Raw genomic sequence first — 19,626 nt, 5'->3', positions numbered from 1 at the left:
TTTTACTAAAATTTTTGATTGCTACAACATCAAGAGGTTCGTCGGTACTTTGAAGTGAGGATACACCGTATGTACAGTAAATATCTGTGGTCAAAGTGCCGTTCCTTCTGTACACATCGAACTATGCAAGACATGGGTTTTTTACGAGAGGCGGTTATTTTACATGACGGAATCATATCATATTGCCATTTTATGGTGTACGATTCATTTTCGCTGCCTGTCTCCACCACAGGTCTTCTTTTAAGCCCGACTGTTCAAACTTTTTTTTTTTAAATTAAAAAAAAGCGAAGCGATTGATAAAAAGATTCTTCACCAAAAACCGATACGCACCCGATTATACACGTTATGTCAATAGAGTAATTGACTCAGATATCTCATTAAAGGCATACTCAAACAAACTTCATGTTCGTTCAAATTTTTTATAAAGACAGCATGATAAAACAAACTTGAAATTGAACATGTCGGAATGGGAACGTGTCGTATAGCAGATACTTGTCCATTGATCGGCGAATCCGGTTTCTTGAAAATATATTTTTTAACTATAATACTTTTGTGCAAAGTAAATAAGCGAAAAGAAATTATGTACGTTTTAGTAACTTATCACTTTCCTCAAAATATAAAGTTTAATATTTTTATGTTCATAGACAAGAAATTTGAAGGTCATGAATAACAACTTCTAAGTTTCATTGAAGGAATAAACCACAATACTTGCAAATCTGAGATACGTTTATATGTACTAATTGTAAATCTGAATTATTTATGAAATAAATCTGGTTATAGGCATGCACATGCATACATCTACGTAATCTATATTACATTGATATGTCCTTGATTTGAAGAAAAAGAAATATGTTGACTGTTTTTGCTTCAAGGTGGTCGGTCGAGACCACACCTTACTCGCGAAATAAAAAAGCTGAATTCATTTTATATAATAATAAAATATGCTTATCAGTAAAGAAAATCGCTATCAATATGATTGATAAGTACACTTAAAGGACCTCTCTGTTCCGTGCCTGTCTAGATTGTTTCCACCACAATTATGCGCTTTACGGTTGTAAACTTTAGGAGATTGTAACCTTGAGGAAACATTATTGTTACGCGGCTGAGTTAAAAAAAATGACTTCAGTCTGACAAAAACAAATTTTTCAAAGAATAACAATGACAAAGATATTTATTAAAGTATGAATTATCCGCATATTTATTACTTTTTTCTATTTTTCTAAATAGAAAAACGCATTTAGGTTGGAAAGACGACACACAATTTAATTTCGCATGATTCAAATGAAACCCGTTCTTATTTTCAATAAGAACACCTGGCAAATGTGCGATGCTTTGTAACAAACTAACATTCATAAACTATGCACATTACCTATATCATACGTAAGTGTTGGTCAATCCCATCGCCCTACAACAGGGGATCTCTATTTAGTCTGGAAAGTTTACGAGAATTTTGACCTGCAGGTGTAATGCTGTTATGTTCAGGAAGTTGACTTTAGATTGACCTGATAGATAACTTAGGGTCAAATAAGGATAAATCAATGACTGTCACTAGTTATGGTCATGTGACCAGTAGACCAATGCATTGATGAGCAAGAGTGTTCGGATGGAACAATATGCCAGACATAGTAATCATATGAAACAGCGAATAAAAGGATTTAACACAAGAGTTTATTTTACTAATTTTGTATATATAATACATTGTATTTACATACATTTCATCTAAATACGCATTTCTAGAGCCTAAGTAGTTTGTGTACATCTCTATTTATTTAAGAGTACAAACATTTCATTACTTTTCAGGTAATGCCTGTGAAAAGGGTACTCATAATTGCCACAAGGACGCCATTTGCATAAACACAAGAAGACGGTTCCGATGTCGTTGTAAGCCAGGATACTATGGAAACGGAAAGCTCTGTTACGGTACAATGAAAAATGGATTTCAAGAAAATTTTAACTTTTTTCGTTTTTTCTCAAATTTGAAATTTTGTTTGCAATTCATTTTCATCAATTTTGCATGCAAACTCACGTGTCTCAATTGTTTCCCCTTATTTTAAAGAAATCAATGAGTGCATCTATGATAACGGGGGTTGTGTTCATTTCTGTCAAAATACCAAAGGCAATTACACGTGTAGCTGTAAGAACGGATTTGAATTGGACAGTGACGGACACAACTGCATCGGCGAGTATTTTTTTATCTTCTGTTATCTGATTTATTTTCATCTTGTTTTTACATTTAAAAAAGTTATTGAAATAGATGCAGGTATTTTTACAATAAACTTTTATAATGTAAACGTATTTACAAGAGGAACTCATATCTATTTAAATAATGGTGCTTCGTTGTTGATTCTATGTTCACAACTTAAAATGCAACGTTGTGTCCAATTTTTTGCAGATAAGAATGAATGTTTACAAAACAAAGGAGGATGCCATCATCAATGCCTCAACACACTGGGAGGGTACGAGTGCAAATGCAACGCAGGTTACTCTCTATCCAAGGACGGGCGGTCTTGCCAATGTAAGTCCTAACAATGTGGCTTAATTACCCGCAGTTTGCGTCACAAATAAAGTGTCTGTTAAATGTTTTGTCAGGTTGAATTTCTTCTTATCACAAGACCCACCAGTCTAACATTGCAACGTGCTCATTAGAATTTGCATCAACTTGAATACTCAGTGCATGTTCAGGGTGATTAGCTTTAACTTTTAATTCCAGTGGATAAGATACAGATTTAAGCTAATAATCTGAGGGATAAATACTCGGGTTTTTTACCGTTTGCGCTCTATAACAAGATTCTGTAAACATACTCAGAAATCTTAAAAGAAACTTGTTCGACAATCGGCATGTGTAACTTTTTATCTCTTGGTATTAGATTTGCAAGATCATTACCTTATTTTAAGTTAAAGGAAATGTATCTATAACTCTAATATATTGGAACCCTATTGATTATCGATTGAAAATGTACAGTGTATATAGAGGATAGAACATAGCATATGAAATATCTCGGCTTTCGTGGTTGGCAATTTGTTTAAATTTTCAAAACAGATGGAACTTGGTGTACAGAAAATTTAGGATGCGACCATCACTGTGACAGTTCGGCTTCCGGTCCCCAGTGCGCATGTCGACCAGGGTATACTTTGATCTCGGACGGGAAACATTGTCAACGTTAGTACGCATGCGTTCTGGTATTTTCCAATTAATATTTTTTGTTCTGATTAAATTATTTAGTGCATATATAAAACTACAAAGAAGCTTCTGGTTGATAAATAATCATGCATAGGGTCATGTCTCTCCTTTTTAGAAACCTGTGCTGTTGGAAATGGGGGTTGTCAACACAATTGTACCGATACTACTTCCGGTCCAATATGTAGCTGTGCTCCCAAGTACTTACTGATGGAAAACAATAAGACTTGTATTGGTAAAACTAATTGTATATATATATTTTTTTATTCATTATAACCTTACGTGTTGAAGACGGATCTATGGGCTGTTAAGAATAAGTAGTTCATGTCGTCATTTAAAAGATATTGAGGAAACGATTATTTTACTTATTTTGGGCCAAAATATTTTTTAAGTCGATTATCAGTTACCATTAAAACAACAGAGTGATAATCTTCTTAATAATTTTTTTTTTACATATACAGGATAAAAAATGTAAGAGAACACAAAAATACCTTTTTAAGTTTGTCTCGCTATGTGACTGTACAGTGCATGAATTGTTTGAAGGTTATGGTGACTGATCTGTACTTGTTTGATATTGCCTGGAGTAAACAACTGGCGTTCTTTAGATAGCGAGAGAAAAAGAGTTCTTTTTTTATAAGCTAGTCTTACTTTATAAATATTTTAGTAGCAGTTTATCATGTTACTCTTATACAATTCTTTATTTTAATTGTGTGGACCCCAGACGGAACACAAAAGGCAGCCTTTTTATTTCTTATCACTAAACCACTTTATTGTTAATTACTTCATATCCTTCGTTTTCTTTTCATCTCAGACAATAGAAAAGATATTTTTAAAAGCCCACAAAATGTCGAGACATTTTTATTATGATGGCCTAACAAGTTTGATAATCGAAAATGTCATTTAAAACGCATAAAAACATTGCTCTGATGAGGTTTTGATTCAGTTAACAAATTTTACACCAAGATTGATGTATGCGAAGCAATCACGTAAAACAAAACAACTTGTTTGACATTAAAAGTTGCATCTAAAATCTAAATGGACTTGATTAAGCTAAAAACAGTGCCCTACTATCAAACAATGCATTAAGATTTATTATTTTCTGGACGACTGGATTTATCGTACAATCTAACATGCCTAAGAGTTAACTGTTTTACATTTTACGCAATTTAAGACAGGTGAAACCATTGAAATAGACATTTCCTTTTTAAAGAAAAATACAATTACATCTGTCCATCATGCATTTTACGACATTGAAATCGGCATGAATTGTGTTGTTTTTATATTTGTGACAACACTATTTGTCTCTACTGTTGCAGCTTCCTGTGATGTTAACAATGGCGGATGTGACAGAGAATGCATAGATTCCAGGGATGGACCAAAATGCCAGTGTCCCTCCGGTTTTCATCTTCACCAGGATGGAAGAACATGTCTAGGTATTTTCCCATTTTGTCGTCTGCTTCAGAATTTTAATTAAAAAAAATAACCAGTGCACATACAAATCTGTACATACTATTGTACCTTGCGGTTCAAATTGAGACAAACAACTTACGTTTAACTACCTTTCGTCAAAACACTTTCGGAACAATAAATCAAATTAAGGAATCAAATATTAGTGTATGTATGAAGCAATAATGAAACTTACATGAAGCGTTTTATTAAGTCAAAGCAATATTTTCTTTTATGCGACAGATGAGGATGAATGCGCTGTTAACAATGGGGGATGCAGTCACAAGTGCTTGAACACTGAAGGAAGCTATGAATGTGTTTGTCCAAAGGGATTCAAAGTTCAGTACAACCAAAGAGTCTGCGTTGGTGAGTGTATTGCTTGATGAAATCTTACGCTTACTGACCGAGGCCATTTTCAATCCACCACTATAAACACTTAACTTATTTTTCTTTGATATTGTGAACCGATGAAAGCATTCACGCGATTGGGAAGACTTTCGTCACAAAAGTGTGAAGAAGCCAATCGGAATACGGCACGGATTATTTATGTTATTAATAAGTTAAATCACATTTATTAAGTAAACGCGAGACATGAAACATCTTTGTTTTCTACATCTGAATTTTCTATTAAAATGATAAATAAAGCAATATTTTATGACCAACAAGATGTGAGTTTGTTTTTGTCTTTTCACACCTCTCAGAAATATAGGGAAAAAACGCCCAATCCTGTTTTCCTCGTATTATTGTGCTGTATGTATGTTTTTAGATATCAACGAGTGTGAGCTGAATACAACGTGTGATCATCACTGTGTGAACACCCCGGGCAGCTATTACTGTACCTGTAGGGAGGGCTACAAAATATACGGGGTCACTCACTGTGCAGGTAAAACTACGCTTTTAAATGGATTCAGCAGTTTTTATTTCAGTCATAACTATTAATTTATTTTCTAAGAATTTCTTTAGACAGAACAGTTAAATATTTCAAAAAGTCAACATTCAGAGTTGTTATTTTAAAGAAAGCTAGGTGATCACAGAAGGACAGAGCATAACCAAAGAGATGTTTCTTTAGATAAAATAACTGTTACATGACAGTTCATATATCTTGTTCTACACCATTTGCAATGCTAAATAAAGGGAACAAGTTCAATATCCAATTTCTGTTCCTCCAAATTGGCTGTATGCAATGTACAGACATATGGACAAGCGATTGATGAACGACATACTTACAACCTGACATTGTTTGCTAGATAAAAACGAATGTTTGGAACAGAATGGCGGTTGTCAGCACTCCTGTGTTAACAAAGAGGGAAGCTTCAAGTGTTTCTGTAAAACTGGCTACAAACTACATTCCAACAGAAAGGACTGCCTAGGTATGTGATGGTGTTTGTTTCACACTTCCTGTAGATGACGTCATTTCCTTGATGACGAATACTGTAAACCAAGTTTGTTTTGCGATTTACCGGATATAAACTTGATCGCCGCGACTAATTATCGTGAACAAGATGTACATTATATAGATAATACTGCACAAGAGACATTTAATAACAGGTTTGCGGCGGGAAATATTCGCGTTAACGAGTCTCTTGCGAACCTATCGAAATATTTTCGCACGCAAATAAAAATTGGTTTACAGTATTTCCTGTTTTGAAAATCAGTACAATGTCATGTTTATAACATTTTTTCAGTCTTATCTTCGAAATTGTGCACCTTTTTGATATGTGTTGTGAATTTTTAAGTCCTCAATGTTTGAAATTGTAATTTATATAGAGTGGAACAACTGTTTACCCTTCGAGACCCCTGCCAAGACCTTGACGTCCTGCAAGCAGACTGGTGCCGACCAGTACTGTTCCATTCAGTGCGAGGCTAACACTCATCCGTCCGGAGTACTCAACACTAACAAGTACTATACTTGTGGTCCCAGTACGCAATTTCAGTGGTCCCATAGTCTGCAGAATGTCACCCTGCCGTTTTGCTCGGGTAAGAGACAATTCAAATCCTTATATTAATGATCTTTTGCGGGTTTTTTCTATTCATGAAAAAGGGGAAATAATTGCATTTGTTTGAGAGTGAGAGACGCCCAATAAGATATCAACCAAAATCTTTTTAAACTCTTGTATTTGCAAAACACCAATTCGAATATGATTTAAAATCTATCACAAAGTCAAAAATACTTTAAATGGATGAAAGCCTTCTTTTTAAACCAAATACATTTAATATGCTTTTATTTCCCAGAAAATATGCGAGCACCCTCCGTCTCTAAAACAATCAAGTTTGTGTTTGTGGCCACCCGATGCCGAGTCAAGAGGCGGTTAAGACACGAGGTGCAGCATAATATTACGAACCAGCTGAACAGTGCGTTTAATATATAAACATAAACTCAGTATTCTAAAGCTACTTTTAAATGCCTAATTTGTCATAATTCACAATGCTCTTTAAAATATCACCCTAAATATGCTATTTATTATTGGTATTTTAAATACTTGATATGTCATGATAAGCATTGCGGTTTTTTTTTTTTACTAAAAAGAATGCTTTCATAGATTGATGATTAACGACATTCCTTTTTATTGCAGCATTGAAGAAGTTTAAATGTAGAAATTCGTGTAAAATCAATTATGTTCAGATAGACTGCAAACGCATTCCAAAGAAATTCCGAAGACTCGCACGAGATGTGTCAAAAACGGTCATAGCGGGACAGATGGAACTGGAAGTGCGGCCGTTTTCGACAACTAGTATGTTCTTATTCCATATATAATGGCAATAAATAACGCCAAATTCATAATTTTAAGCAGACTCTGTTGTCCATAATACAATCATATCTACCTTACATTTATATATTAAGCATATATACATGATGAAAATTTATCATAAACAAGTACATCATTAAATACATGTATTAGATGAATATTGTACCACAATTGTTTTGACTGATGACATGCAAAAGGTAGAACTTTCTTGCATCAGTATAGTTTAATCATAGACTATAATATCTGTTAATGAGCTGAATATAAGAAAATTAAATTAATTTGCAGAGAAATGTGACATTCCTTGTACAACAAAACGGACTGAGAGGCGTCTGAAGAAAGCGTACAAAACTCTCAGAAAGATGGTCAACAAGGAACAGCTATTCTTCAGGTACATGTAAACACATTCAATCCATGTGCTGAAGATGGTAATGGTATTCGAAATAGTCGCCATCTTGTTTGCATGTCTACGAATGCGATTACAATAGAAAACTTTTCATTTTCAGATACGACAAGCAAGACGTTTCCTTTGCCAAACGATCCTTAAAAACGAAGAAAGTGTATGGTTATGACTGTCCTGTTGGCAGCATTATGGCGGAACTCGCTTGTGGTATGTTTCATTATATTGTTATTTATTTTTTTATATTTCATATTGCCAAAGGCGATTGGAAAGATTAAGTATTGTGGTTTATTCCTTCAGTGAAACTTAAAATAGTGTATCTATAGCATTGTTAAACTGACCTTTTGCTAAAATATCTGCATATTTCCATCGAAAATTTGTGACAAGTGTGTTAAGAGTTGTTTTCCGACGATAATCCCTGTGTCCGTCTCTTCTACTGGTGCTATCAGCTTCAAGCTCAACAACCTTCGTTATGATGGACATATGAGACAGATTTTGACGCTTGATTCCTGTAACTTCAGTTGTATTGACATACTCTCTGATGGTCGGATGTGTATGGCCATATTTTGCTAATGAGGTTATATTGTGAGTTCGGACATGAAAAAATGGAGCATCTATCGGGCGATCATCTTGTGCTTGAAAATTGTCCGCTAGTTCTGACAGTTTTCTGTTTTTGTGATAATTCTGTATACAGAAATATTTATCTATGCTTGTTGAGCTTTTTTTCTAGAAGTATGGATCTGCTTCTTCTCATAAACTAAATTATATTTTTGTCAACAAGCACTTCTGACTTAAGAAGTCAGTTTTCATACGTAAACTGGATGTTGTAAAATATTAACATATTAAAAATTAATTCAACGAAATTAATTCATTTAATCCAGTCTTCAGAGCTATAATATTCGATCGAACTTGATTTTTGTCCCACTTAGTAAATTGTGGAAAAGGGTGACTTTCACGGCCCCTGAGCTAGATTTTTTTTTTACTACATTATATTTGCAGTGGTTTAAAAATATAGTTCAAGTATGAATTTATAAAATAAAACATAAGAATGATTTTTGTAAAATTGTGAACTCCATATAGCTTTCAAATTTAAAATCATTGTAGGGATGCTCTACTAGCTAGAAAATGTGGTTCTTTTGTTATACAACTATCTATATCTGTAATATAAATACATTGTTTTATAGTGGACTGCGGTATTGGGTTTTACTCGTATTTTAACAAATTGAAAAGTTTCAAATTATTGTAATTTTGCATGTACATTACAACTATTTCATTGCTTTACAGTGGATTGCGGAGTTGGGTCGTATTACAACAAAAGTAGTCATACCTGTGAGCTCTGCCGTCCAGGGACCTACCAGGACAGGGAGGGACAGACAGGGTGCAAGGCGTGTCCCCCCAACATACAAGGGGGAGGCATACTGGGAGCAAAGAGCACGAGCGAATGTTCCAGTTAGTGTGCTAAATACAAAAATTTAAATCATACCCATATACATGTAGCGTATATGCATTCTAAGAATTAATTTGACACTAGAAAATTGTTAATATGCAGAAAATTAAGTTAGCGTAATGTAAATATATTTGTATATATCTTATAGTTTTATGCGGCCCTGGCACATACTCTTCTAGTGGAAAATTTCCGTGTAAAAAATGTCCACGGGGAAAGTACCAAACGGACTACGGAAGAACCAGGTGTGAAGACTGTGGCGTTGGGTTATCTACAATACAAGATGGCGCGCTGTCCTTCCGAGATTGTAGTACCAAAGGTTGGCATACATATATAGTACTCTACTGAGATTGATTCAGATATGTTGGAGTGTTTAAAAAATTTTGTTTCCTAACTTTACACGTTCTTTTCTCAGTTACGTGTGCTGCAGGGAATTTCTTTGATGTTCTGAAACACCTGTGCCTGCCTTGCCCAGTTGGGACGTACCAGCCAACCGCTGGTCTCAACTTTTGTTACGCATGCCCAGTCAGTACATCCACAGATTTTGTGGGGTCTACAAATCAGTCCGATTGTAAAAGTGAGATATATTATCACAGATGCTTTTTTATTCATTTGCTTTAAATTTAGAGCTCTCAGTTACCGAACAAATTATTGTAGCACATTATGGCTATTTGCAAATGCGTCTTCTTTTTACACCTTATATATCAAATTAATTGGAATTAAATTACATTGACCAGCTAGAACGGGGGGGGGGGGTTGTTGTAGATTTTTGTCAATATTTTCTTCTAGAGTTTTTTATGTATTAAAAAAATAATCATTTTATAGCACAATGGGGATTGACTTCCCTGATTAGTGATCGAAAAGTGTCAACTTAAAACCTAGATAACCAATCGAACACAATCTTCATAATGTGTCCTACGTAATTTATAGTTCATCATTCCAATAAAAACCAAATGATATATATTTCAGGCTGCATAAGATTTATGAACGTTTCGCTTTAATCAAACAGATCAAGAATGTGGCGGTCAGATTGGTAAACTGCAGGGATACATCGAGAGTCCTAACTTTCCTGGAGACTACCCGAACAGTATACAGTGTACCTGGAAGATAAAACCCGGAAAGAAGCGACGCATTCTTGTGATCATTCCGGAAATATTCCTCCCAAAGGAAGACCAGTGTGGAGATAAACTTGTCATGCGCAAATCTAGTGAGTGGTTTTCTTGTTTCTAATATTTCTTTTTGTTATTTGGAAGAGGGTATTACTGTTTAAATGATGTTTTTATAAAATAAAAAAAAACATTAACGCCTCAGGTTCGATTTAAACGGTAAAAAGACAAAGTTTAACCAAATCTGAATCGGTTGTATATATTGCAAACCATAAATGGTAGCAAAGGTAGTGAATATAGTTCTTTAGGACAATTGCAAAGTAATGTAATTTCACTGAACATTATGGTTTTTGTTTATTTTTCTGTGAGCAGGTAAACCTTCTTCGCTTACCACTTATGAAGTTTGTGAAACAACAGAAAAACCCAGAGCGTTTACCTCCAGAAGTAGAAGGTTGTGGGTTCAGTTTAAATCTGACTCCCAAAACACTGCTGGTGGCTTCTCTATTCCATTTGTCACCTATAATGGTACTATACTCGTAACCTTGTTTTGTTAATCACGAAGTTGAAATACTTGGAATGGTTGTACAATTTATCACAGATAATCTTTAGCAGAGTGTTTGATTATCAACGAAAGGAATATGATTCGTATTTATATTGCATAATGACAAAGTATTTCTTCTTTATCAGAGGACTACCAGCCTTTAATAGAAGATATTGTTCGAGATGGCAGGTTATATAGCTCATATCAGCACCAGTCCATCTTAAAGGTGTGTAGGCCACAACTGTTTAACTGTAGCATATAGTCGTCACTGTCATTCTTGTTTTTTTTTAAATTAACGTTGTTGAAATAATATAAAAATGTTGATGAATTTTTCCAAGCAAATTCAAAACTTCATTGAAAAAAATATCCTGGAGTTGTTAAGTGTGAAATTATTTTAACAAGTATAGTGCACTTATAGAGTACCATATAACCATGTTATATTAGCCTTGTGTCAGACGTCATAACTTCCTTTATAGGACCGTAAACTGCTGAGCGTGCTGATGGAGGTGATATCCCAGCCCTATAACTACTTCAAATACGCCAATGTCTCACACACCATGATGCCCACCTCCTTCATACAGCTCCTGACAGAGAAGGTCCAGCGGTTCTTCTCCACCTGAGACCTGTCTTGTTGGTCGACAGGGATGCTATGGGCGTTCAGAGGATTACAAGGGAGAAGCAATATCAAAAAGGGGAACAATCAAATCCTATCTTGAGATTAAACAACTGTTGAACAAATTTATGTTGCTGTTTTTCAGGTTTTGAAGTCTTGATTCAAAACACATATCAAGAAAAGACTACCGCCATTTGTGAATGGAATGTATGATTAAAGATGTGTTACTTATTTTAAAAAAAAAAGAGTTTGTAATTTACAAACCATGTTTGTGTTTAAATGTATGTAAATGCTCATAACATGCCAAATTAGTATTTATTTTGTATGTCATCTTTTAGTTTTTATAGATTCTTTTTACATTGCATCCATGTTTTGAGTGCATATTATTGGAATATGCATTAACAGGTTGATTGTCATCTCAAAGCTTTCTTTCCCGTATGTTTTATATATATGTACCATAGCTTTTTTTCAGTTAACAGGAAAAGATTGTATTTGGGTGGTTTAGATTTTAAAACTGTGTCACTGATAAAGTTCAAGTTCTTTCTAATGAAATGTAACTAATTATTCATCCAGGGGTATTTTAGCTTTGTTCCCTTTATAAAACAGGACAAAGGATATTGATTCCATCTTGCAATACACCTTCAGATTCAACTTATGGTATCCTACAATGGTTTAATAGGCATTTCACTGACTATAGGTCCCCGAACGAGAGCTGTGTACTTATTGCAATGTAAAGTAACTACAACTGTTCATTATGATATTTCAAATAAGGTATACAAGTGCTTAAAAGGGCCAGTTTCCCAAAGGAAAATAATCTTTAATTGCCTGTGTACTTATTGCAGCCAGAGTTTATTATTATTCCAGATAAATAATGTGACCCTGTTAATTTAGGGTCAGTGATTTCCTGTATATGATGTATGCAAATTCGCAGTGGTGGAGGGGGCATACATTATTATGACAAATATTGTATTTGTATCTATTTTTATTTTACAAACCATGTTTGTTAATATATGCAAAATTGTTTTTCACCTATAATATTTTGTTTCATTTCCAAACTCGTGCTTTGTCATTCTGCTGGTATTTCTGAGCATTTTCCTACCCTCTTCATGTATCAGCACTAATTATTGGTTCCAAGCTTAACTTGATGCATTCACACAGATCAAGTTTTTGCCATGAATATATATGTACATTTGTTGTCTTCATATGTGAAGAGTGGTTATTTCATGTGCCTGCATTTTTGTGATTATGAGCAATAATTAATTATCAATAAATAGAAAATCCTTGTGTATGTGAAATATCCCAAGTCTTTTATCTCTTCAAAATAAAAACTTTGCCATCAATATACAATGTAAATGGCATATCGCAAAATTGTACCATAAATGCCAGAAAATATAACAAATCAGAACAAAATGTGCATAACAAAGCTTTTTTTTGTTTTTTAAACCTCTTAACATTTTAATCGATAAAATAAATCATTTTTAAAATAAGCACCAGTCTTTGTAGCTGCAGTGCAGTAGAGGTGTACAGTAAAATTTAAGTTGACAAAACAGCAGGTCAAACAAAATTTCTAACTAGAGTTGCCCATCTGCAGCTATATGTACAATCTTTGAATGCCAATTTCTTTTTTTTAATTTGCTTAATAAAAGAGTTACATAGATAATGAAATTGAAAAAATAGCATCTCGGAGTAAAGTAGGCTTACTTAGTAAGCTGATAAAATAACACTGTGTTGATAGCAGAGGTTTGTTGTGTGTTGTCATATAAAGCAGCCTGAATGATTGATTTCCAATAAAAAAAAATCGTTAGGCCAATTGTGGTATGCCAGGGTATTAAAACTCTGCAGCAGTTTCTGTACTAAAAATTTTAAATTGTTCCTTGCACAAGGAGTTTCAAACAGACCTTGGATCAAGTCATTATCATGAGGCAATGCTGTCATAAAATCCTCTGCAGCATCTGTACACTTTGTCATAGACTTCCTGGAAGGCCTTTATATCATCACTCTGTTTAAATCAAATATGTAACATTAAGAAGTCACGAACGTCGCTGAAACTTTATTTTATTAGAAAAAATTACATTTTTAACTGGTCGAGAAGAACAAAGAACTGGTAAATCAAAATGATGGTTATCAAAATGGTAGACTTACATAATATGGATCCTCTACATATGTTTTGCTACCATCTGTATCATAATCTCCAAACATCACCAGTTTTGCTTTTGAGTTTTTTGGCTTTAAATCTTCCAAATCACTGAAATATAAAAAAATTCAAAACTAATTCATCTATATTGACATCACCCACATTCATTTCATATCTGAAACAAAGTCTATTTACTCTATGAATCCTACAGTACTTGTTAGAATATGAATATGTACCATGAAAAATTTCAAGTACATGTAGTTGACAAAGTTGGTTGAGAAGCTACACATACATGTATATAGCATAAACAGTGCCCAAGGATTTTTTTTGAAAGCATGTGTACCTCTTCACCTATTAAAATAACAGTTGAATTATCATGCATAAATACCTCATGTTATCATTATCCATGCCAACAATGTAATCAAAATCCCCAAAATCTGAATTTTTTATCTGAAAAACAAAATGAAATTGCGATCATCCTTAATCATGTTAATGAATTTAAACAAACTGTGAAAACTGATTTTCATTAAAATTTAGTAGATATTAAACGTTGGTTATAGAATTTATAAAAACAGTTGGACTGTGAGATTTAAATTTTAGATTAGGCAACATGATTTGCGTTCTGAGGATATTATACTAGTATTACGTCTACCTGTCTGACTTTGTGGGTGTATGAAGTGATTCCATTCTTATTCAGAGTCTTTATTGTTCTGCTGTCTGGATTTTTACCAACATGATAGTCTATTATTGCTGCACTATCCACCTTCCACTTGAAAATAGACAAAATCATCAACATGAGATCGATTACAGTCACTGTCTGATAACATTGAATATATCAAATAAGTTTATTTCTTTCTTAAATTTTTTTAAAAGATGTGCCAGGGACAACCTATATAGCCCTACATGTACATGTAGCTAGGCAAAGGGATTTCATCAGATTAACAAACTAACTTAATGTCACCGTGTTAACAGGTGTATGACTGTTAATCAACATATCGGGTCTCAATACCTCAGTGGTTAGAGCATTGGCATTATATGCCAGAGGACCTGGGTTCAATTCCCGGTTGAGACTTGACTTTCCACCACCTGTTACATTTTTTGTGTCATTACAAAAATATTGTGTTATGTGTACTGGTTAGACTTACTGAATCTCTCTCTCCTTTCTTTTCTAAAAGGTCCAAGAATAATGCCTCTGATATTGGTGATCTACAAATGTTACCTGCAATTCAAAGAAATTAGAATTGTATCTATTTGATCATATTGCATTTTGAGGACCTGCCCTTGAATAATCAATGTAACAAAAAAAATGTACAATCTTATAAAATAGCATGTGCATATGTACAGTATTAATTCTATAGATTGTGCATAAATAATTATCGCCTAAAACAATTATTTCAATGTTATATACATGTAATATAAACATCATAAATATGCTGTCAAGATGTTTAGAACATTTGTCATTGAGAGTCATCTACAAACCAAGGCAAATAAAAAGAACAGACTTCTTTGGTGATGCCATTTTTCACCTCGGGATCGGCTTGTAGATAAGAGATATTGATCCCGATCCCGAAAAAAAATCTTTTTTAGTTATCAAGTATTCTTAAATAAAACACGTAATTATGTTTATGGATATCATTAATATTTGAAAATTGACAAAGACAAGCGAAGACGTTTAAAATAAGATGCTTGGTTAATATGTAAAAAAAAAAAAAACCAATTAAAATACCAGAAGGCCGCTTACATCAAAATTTACATTGACAACAAGATGTCGGACGCAGGAGCAGATCCACCAAAGCGGAGTAAAAAACTACCCCCAATTTCCTCTGAGGATGGCGATGAACAAAAGAAACCCGTCAAAAAGAAAAAGAAGAAGGCCCCGAGCTCAGAGGCGAACGGCACGACCTCTGTAAAATCGGATGAAACGCCAAGAAAAAAGGTAGTGAAAAAGAAAGATGGAGAGGGGTCTGATAAACCTACTCCAAAGAAACGCAAGAAACCTACAGCCACGGAAGAAGGCGAAGGAGACCCTAGTTCTGCTAGAAGTGCAGCAAGCAAAGACGAGGTAAGAAATTTATACAAATATTTCATGAAAGTTTTGCACACTCTATAAGTTTTCATCCAGTAGATGTGTTCAAACATGTTTGACAAAGTAAATCATTGATATTTCTGTCTCGTAAACTTGTTTCACCTTTGAATGTGATTATATTTTCTGAAACTAAGTATTTGATTTTACAAACTTTGCATAGTGAAAGTCAAAAGCAAAGCAAATTTATTTGTTAAATTGATAGAGGAGGCTGAAGATATGCTGTATACAGGGAAATATTCGCCCCTGTTTTATTTTCGCTCCTTTCGCCTTCATTGTCAAAGGGCGAGTTTAAGACTGGGCGAAATATGATGTTTCAAACTATCTCTCTTAAAGCACAACTATGTCTGGGCAAATTCAAGACGGGGCCAAATTGTTTGCAAGAGTAGAAAGGGCAAATATTATAGTATGTGTTGCGAAAATAACCCTGTATACAGTAACAACAAATAAAGCAAATTTTAGACCATAAGATTTTGATAAATGAATTCTTGTTTTATTAATAAGAGACATCCAAAATACATGATTATCATTATTTTGCAATGCAATAATTTTGTTTTGAAACATATATACAGATATGATTATTTCAATTGAATGTTTGAGTTTCGATCGAGTTGTTAATACAAATGGGTAACAGCTTGACTGGACGGCTTTCAATATCATTTTATCAATTTTTGCTATGCAAAGTTAAGTTTTCAAGGGGTAGTTAATACACCTTCTTATTTTGACTGATTTCATGCAATCAGTTCTGTTGCTCATAGTTCTGTTGCTCATGTTGCTGTGCAATTCATTTTTAAATCAATAAGTGTTAAAAGAGATAACAGAGATGTACTTTATAATTTCTACATGAAAACATCATTATGACTGTTTGAATGCATTATTGATAAGGATGTAACTGGAAGCAAAGCAAGTCTGATATCTAAAGATACAAAAGGAAGTGGAACACCAAAAAAGAAAGTCAAGAAGAAAAAGAAACCTTCCTCTACGACAGCTACTCCCCGAGAGGATGACGAGTGGGCGGATACTTTAACAGCAGAGTTACAGACCATACATGAGGATGTTGTGAGTCCAAGTGGCAAAAAGGGCAAAGATGAAGTACTACTTCACCCATTTTCAACAGAGGCAGCAGTACTAAAGAGTCAACCTTTGGAAAAACTTTTCATTGAGACCGACAGTAAGATTTTGTTTATGTCTGTTTTTCATCAACTGCTACATCAATTAATTTAAGACTGTATTAAAAATTGACTGTTTAAAAAGTTGTGCAAGCGTGTACCTCATAAATTATATCAATGAACAGTGTACCCTTTCTCTTAACAGTAACTTCCTACCATTTTTAAAAATTATGAATAATAACTGTGATACATGTATGTAGCAATGCCAAAATTATTAATACATTGTTTATTTCTTTCTACAGGTGGATTTAAAGGAGAAAGCAAAGTCAAGTATGCCAAGAAGTGGAGAGAGGAAGAAGCTATCCGAGAGCAAGAACCAGAGCAGCAAGTGGAGTCAACTATCTTGTTTGCTATAGGATCACACAAAGTGTTTGTGACATTCTGTCTGTTTTTACATGGACTAACAGCAGGCATTGCTATGTGGCACCTGACAATGACATACATTTTGTTGTATTTCTCATACATTGACTTTCTGGAGCATTACAGAATTCTGGCACTTCCAGTACAGTGCATGTTTTATATTCTCCTTGTGTTGTGTACAATTTCAGCTTGTGATAGGTAAGTACCCGTCATAAATTTAAAAGTAGATTTTATTATAAGGAAGTTTACATTATGATGAACAAAATTACAAATAAAAAAAAAATAATGGGACATTAAAAACTTGATGGTCATATTCATGGAAATACTTACATTCGTAATTGTAGATAGCTGTGTGAACATGATTCTATTTAGACAGTTATTTTTGCATAAATATAAACGTATGTTTTAATGAATTTAAAATTAAATTTTTAGGTTTGATATAGGCCGTCCCACACGTAGATTTGTTCTACAGTCTTTCACGCTGCAGACAGGCACGGTGTCCATCGTCATCTATTTTGTGGCTCTTATACTGAGCCTATGTATGGCAAATCTGGAAGACAAAATGAACTTGTACAACAGATATCCAGACCTCTGGATGGATGTGAATGTAAGTATATGTAGGAACTTTATTGTCTGTTTGATACCTCAATATTTTTATATTGCACAAAAATTTTGAGATTGGTCCAAATATCAATCAGACCATGCCATTAGGTAACTTCTTGGATGATTGCAGTGGGGAGTATTTTGTTTGAGTTACATTACTGGCATTGAATGTTTAAATATAGTATTCTATTAGATATCACAATCCAATTGGATGTTTTCCAGAGTTTTGAAAAGGTAAAAAATAAGTCATGCCTTTCATGAATACTCAACCTCTCTATTGTTATCACAAAAAATTATCATGTAATGGAACTAAATAAAATGAGTTTTAAATAAAAGATACGTTAAGTTTTTCTGACTTTTAATTTTTGTGATACAGCATAGCAAGACCTAGACTTTGATATAATACAAGTTCTATTTGTCTTCTTTATTTCTTGATTCACACTGAATCCCCCTCTTTTTGCCTTCCAGAATAATAATAATGTACTGTCCAGCGCAGGTGATGACATCAGTACATGGAGAGATCTGAACACGGCTCGCTGCTGCATGGCCATCCTGGCCTGGATCGTGCTGTCAATCACAGCTTCCACAGACAGACTAACAGACAATCTGAGGGCAGGAGATGATGAGTTTCTGGAGGATGTGGGGACTCAACAGAAAGTGTGAACACTAATAGTGCCTACATCTGTATTTATTATGCCTTATTATGGGGTGGTTCTCCCGTACTAATTTGTAGTATTGAAATTAGATTATACCCAAGATCACTGGAGTATCTAATGAACATTAGTTACATGTATAAATTGTATTTATTTATGAAGTGAAATTCTGTGATCAAAGGAATATTCCAAACATTTACATGTTTACTGTAGCATATGCATATGTAAAATAATGCTAGATAAATCTAAAGTAAGTTCTGCGTTTTTCTTATTTTATGCTTTCAATGTACAATACATCATGCATCCCTAGTAAGTTTAATAATGCTTGAATTAGAGGGTGTCCAAGTAGCACAGTAGACAATGCACTTGCTTCTCAATGCAGGCGCCGCGACCCTAGTTCCATTCTCTTGATCAACAACAGTTGTATGTGATAGGGTATGGTGGTCGCCTGCATGGCAAAAATATAGTTTTCTCTGAGTTCTCAAGCTTCCTTCCATATCAATGTGATAGCAGTACCAGGAGAGATATAAATTTAAATTGAATTGAAATTTAATTCTAAGTTGTAGAAAATGGTAGTTCAGTTAGTGTTAGGACTACGGAGAAAAAGAAAAATATGTTCGGTTTGCTTTAGAAGAAGTCTGCAATAAGATTATCTTTTCTTATTTATATAATGTTTGAACTATGTTGTTTTAGTGTGCCAAAAGATCTAATGATTCCAAATTTCATATGTGTAGTATCTTTGGATACACACTTATATTTACATCTACCAAGTATTATTTCATCTATTTCTTACGGAAACTTATAGTTAATTCATAGCTCTATAGAAATAGCCAGACTGAAATCACCACGCCCTGTTTATAGATAGGTCGAAATCTACAGTGGCTGAAACTGACAGGACTGAAATTGACACGCCCTGTTTATCGATTGGTCGAAGCCTACGGCGACCTAAGAAAATCCCGGACTGCATTAAATATACTGTAATCATGATGTCACTCAAAGTCTCACAGGAGACGATTTGGCTGTTGCTTTTAACTAACGTAATTGTGTACATTAACAGTAATTTTGTGAGTTTTAATTACTTTTCATAATCAGTTTAATAATTAGTTTAAAGAAAGATGTTAATCTAAATAATAAAATGCTTTTTTGATGATC

The 19,626-nt window shown here is 34.0% G+C and overlaps 3 protein-coding genes and 1 non-coding gene across 8 annotated transcripts in view; 3 read left to right on the top strand and 1 right to left on the bottom strand.

Annotated features, from left to right (window-relative positions):
- LOC128180473 (signal peptide, CUB and EGF-like domain-containing protein 1) overlaps positions 1–13,106 on the top strand; it is a 32,534-nt gene extending 19,428 nt beyond the window's left edge. For all 5 annotated transcript variants that reach the window (XM_052848600.1, XM_052848614.1, XM_052848595.1 and 2 more), the window contains 21 exons: positions 1,801–1,920; positions 2,057–2,179; positions 2,393–2,515; positions 3,041–3,160; positions 3,297–3,413; positions 4,495–4,611; positions 4,868–4,990; positions 5,391–5,507; positions 5,872–5,994; positions 6,392–6,601; positions 6,857–6,976; positions 7,198–7,356; positions 7,657–7,759; positions 7,875–7,978; positions 9,053–9,217; positions 9,364–9,531; positions 9,628–9,789; positions 10,222–10,419; positions 10,691–10,843; positions 11,006–11,085; positions 11,336–13,106. In XM_052848600.1, the coding sequence (XP_052704560.1) occupies positions 1,801–1,920; positions 2,057–2,179; positions 2,393–2,515; positions 3,041–3,160; positions 3,297–3,413; positions 4,495–4,611; positions 4,868–4,990; positions 5,391–5,507; positions 5,872–5,994; positions 6,392–6,601; positions 6,857–6,976; positions 7,198–7,356; positions 7,657–7,759; positions 7,875–7,978; positions 9,053–9,217; positions 9,364–9,531; positions 9,628–9,789; positions 10,222–10,419; positions 10,691–10,843; positions 11,006–11,085; positions 11,336–11,479 (2,849 nt within the window). In that variant the 3' untranslated portion in view covers positions 11,480–13,106. The remainder of the gene's footprint in view (positions 1–1,800; positions 1,921–2,056; positions 2,180–2,392; positions 2,516–3,040; positions 3,161–3,296; positions 3,414–4,494; positions 4,612–4,867; positions 4,991–5,390; positions 5,508–5,871; positions 5,995–6,391; positions 6,602–6,856; positions 6,977–7,197; positions 7,357–7,656; positions 7,760–7,874; positions 7,979–9,052; positions 9,218–9,363; positions 9,532–9,627; positions 9,790–10,221; positions 10,420–10,690; positions 10,844–11,005; positions 11,086–11,335) is intronic.
- Positions 13,107–13,200: 94 nt separating this feature from the next.
- On the bottom strand, positions 13,201–15,219 carry LOC128180513 (low molecular weight phosphotyrosine protein phosphatase 1-like). The gene is made up of 6 exons (XM_052848638.1): positions 15,086–15,219; positions 14,752–14,825; positions 14,259–14,375; positions 13,995–14,056; positions 13,615–13,717; positions 13,201–13,471 (listed from the first exon to the last, which is right to left on the bottom strand). The coding sequence occupies exons 1-6, from the start codon at positions 15,123–15,125 to the stop codon at positions 13,388–13,390; spliced, it is 480 nt and encodes a 159-aa protein (XP_052704598.1). The 5' UTR covers positions 15,126–15,219; the 3' UTR covers positions 13,201–13,387.
- On the top strand, positions 14,606–14,678 carry Trnai-uau (transfer RNA isoleucine (anticodon UAU)). The gene has a single exon. It is a non-coding gene; the product is annotated as a tRNA-Ile (tRNA).
- Positions 15,220–15,348: 129 nt separating the features above from the next.
- Positions 15,349–18,729, top strand: LOC128180505 (transmembrane protein 237-like). Its single transcript, XM_052848629.1, has 5 exons — positions 15,349–15,668; positions 16,575–16,860; positions 17,101–17,416; positions 17,651–17,825; positions 18,290–18,729. Exons 1-5 carry the CDS (start codon positions 15,372–15,374, stop codon positions 18,482–18,484), a joined length of 1,269 nt encoding a protein of 422 aa, XP_052704589.1. The 5' UTR covers positions 15,349–15,371; the 3' UTR covers positions 18,485–18,729.
- The last annotated feature ends 897 nt before the right edge of the window (positions 18,730–19,626 follow it).

Source organism: Crassostrea angulata, chromosome 1, assembly GCF_025612915.1.
Source record: "Crassostrea angulata isolate pt1a10 chromosome 1, ASM2561291v2, whole genome shotgun sequence".
NCBI classification, from domain to species: Eukaryota; Metazoa; Mollusca; class Bivalvia; order Ostreida; family Ostreidae; genus Magallana; species Magallana angulata.
Note: the sequence above shows the minus strand (reverse complement) of the source record. Positions and strands in the feature narration are given on the sequence as shown.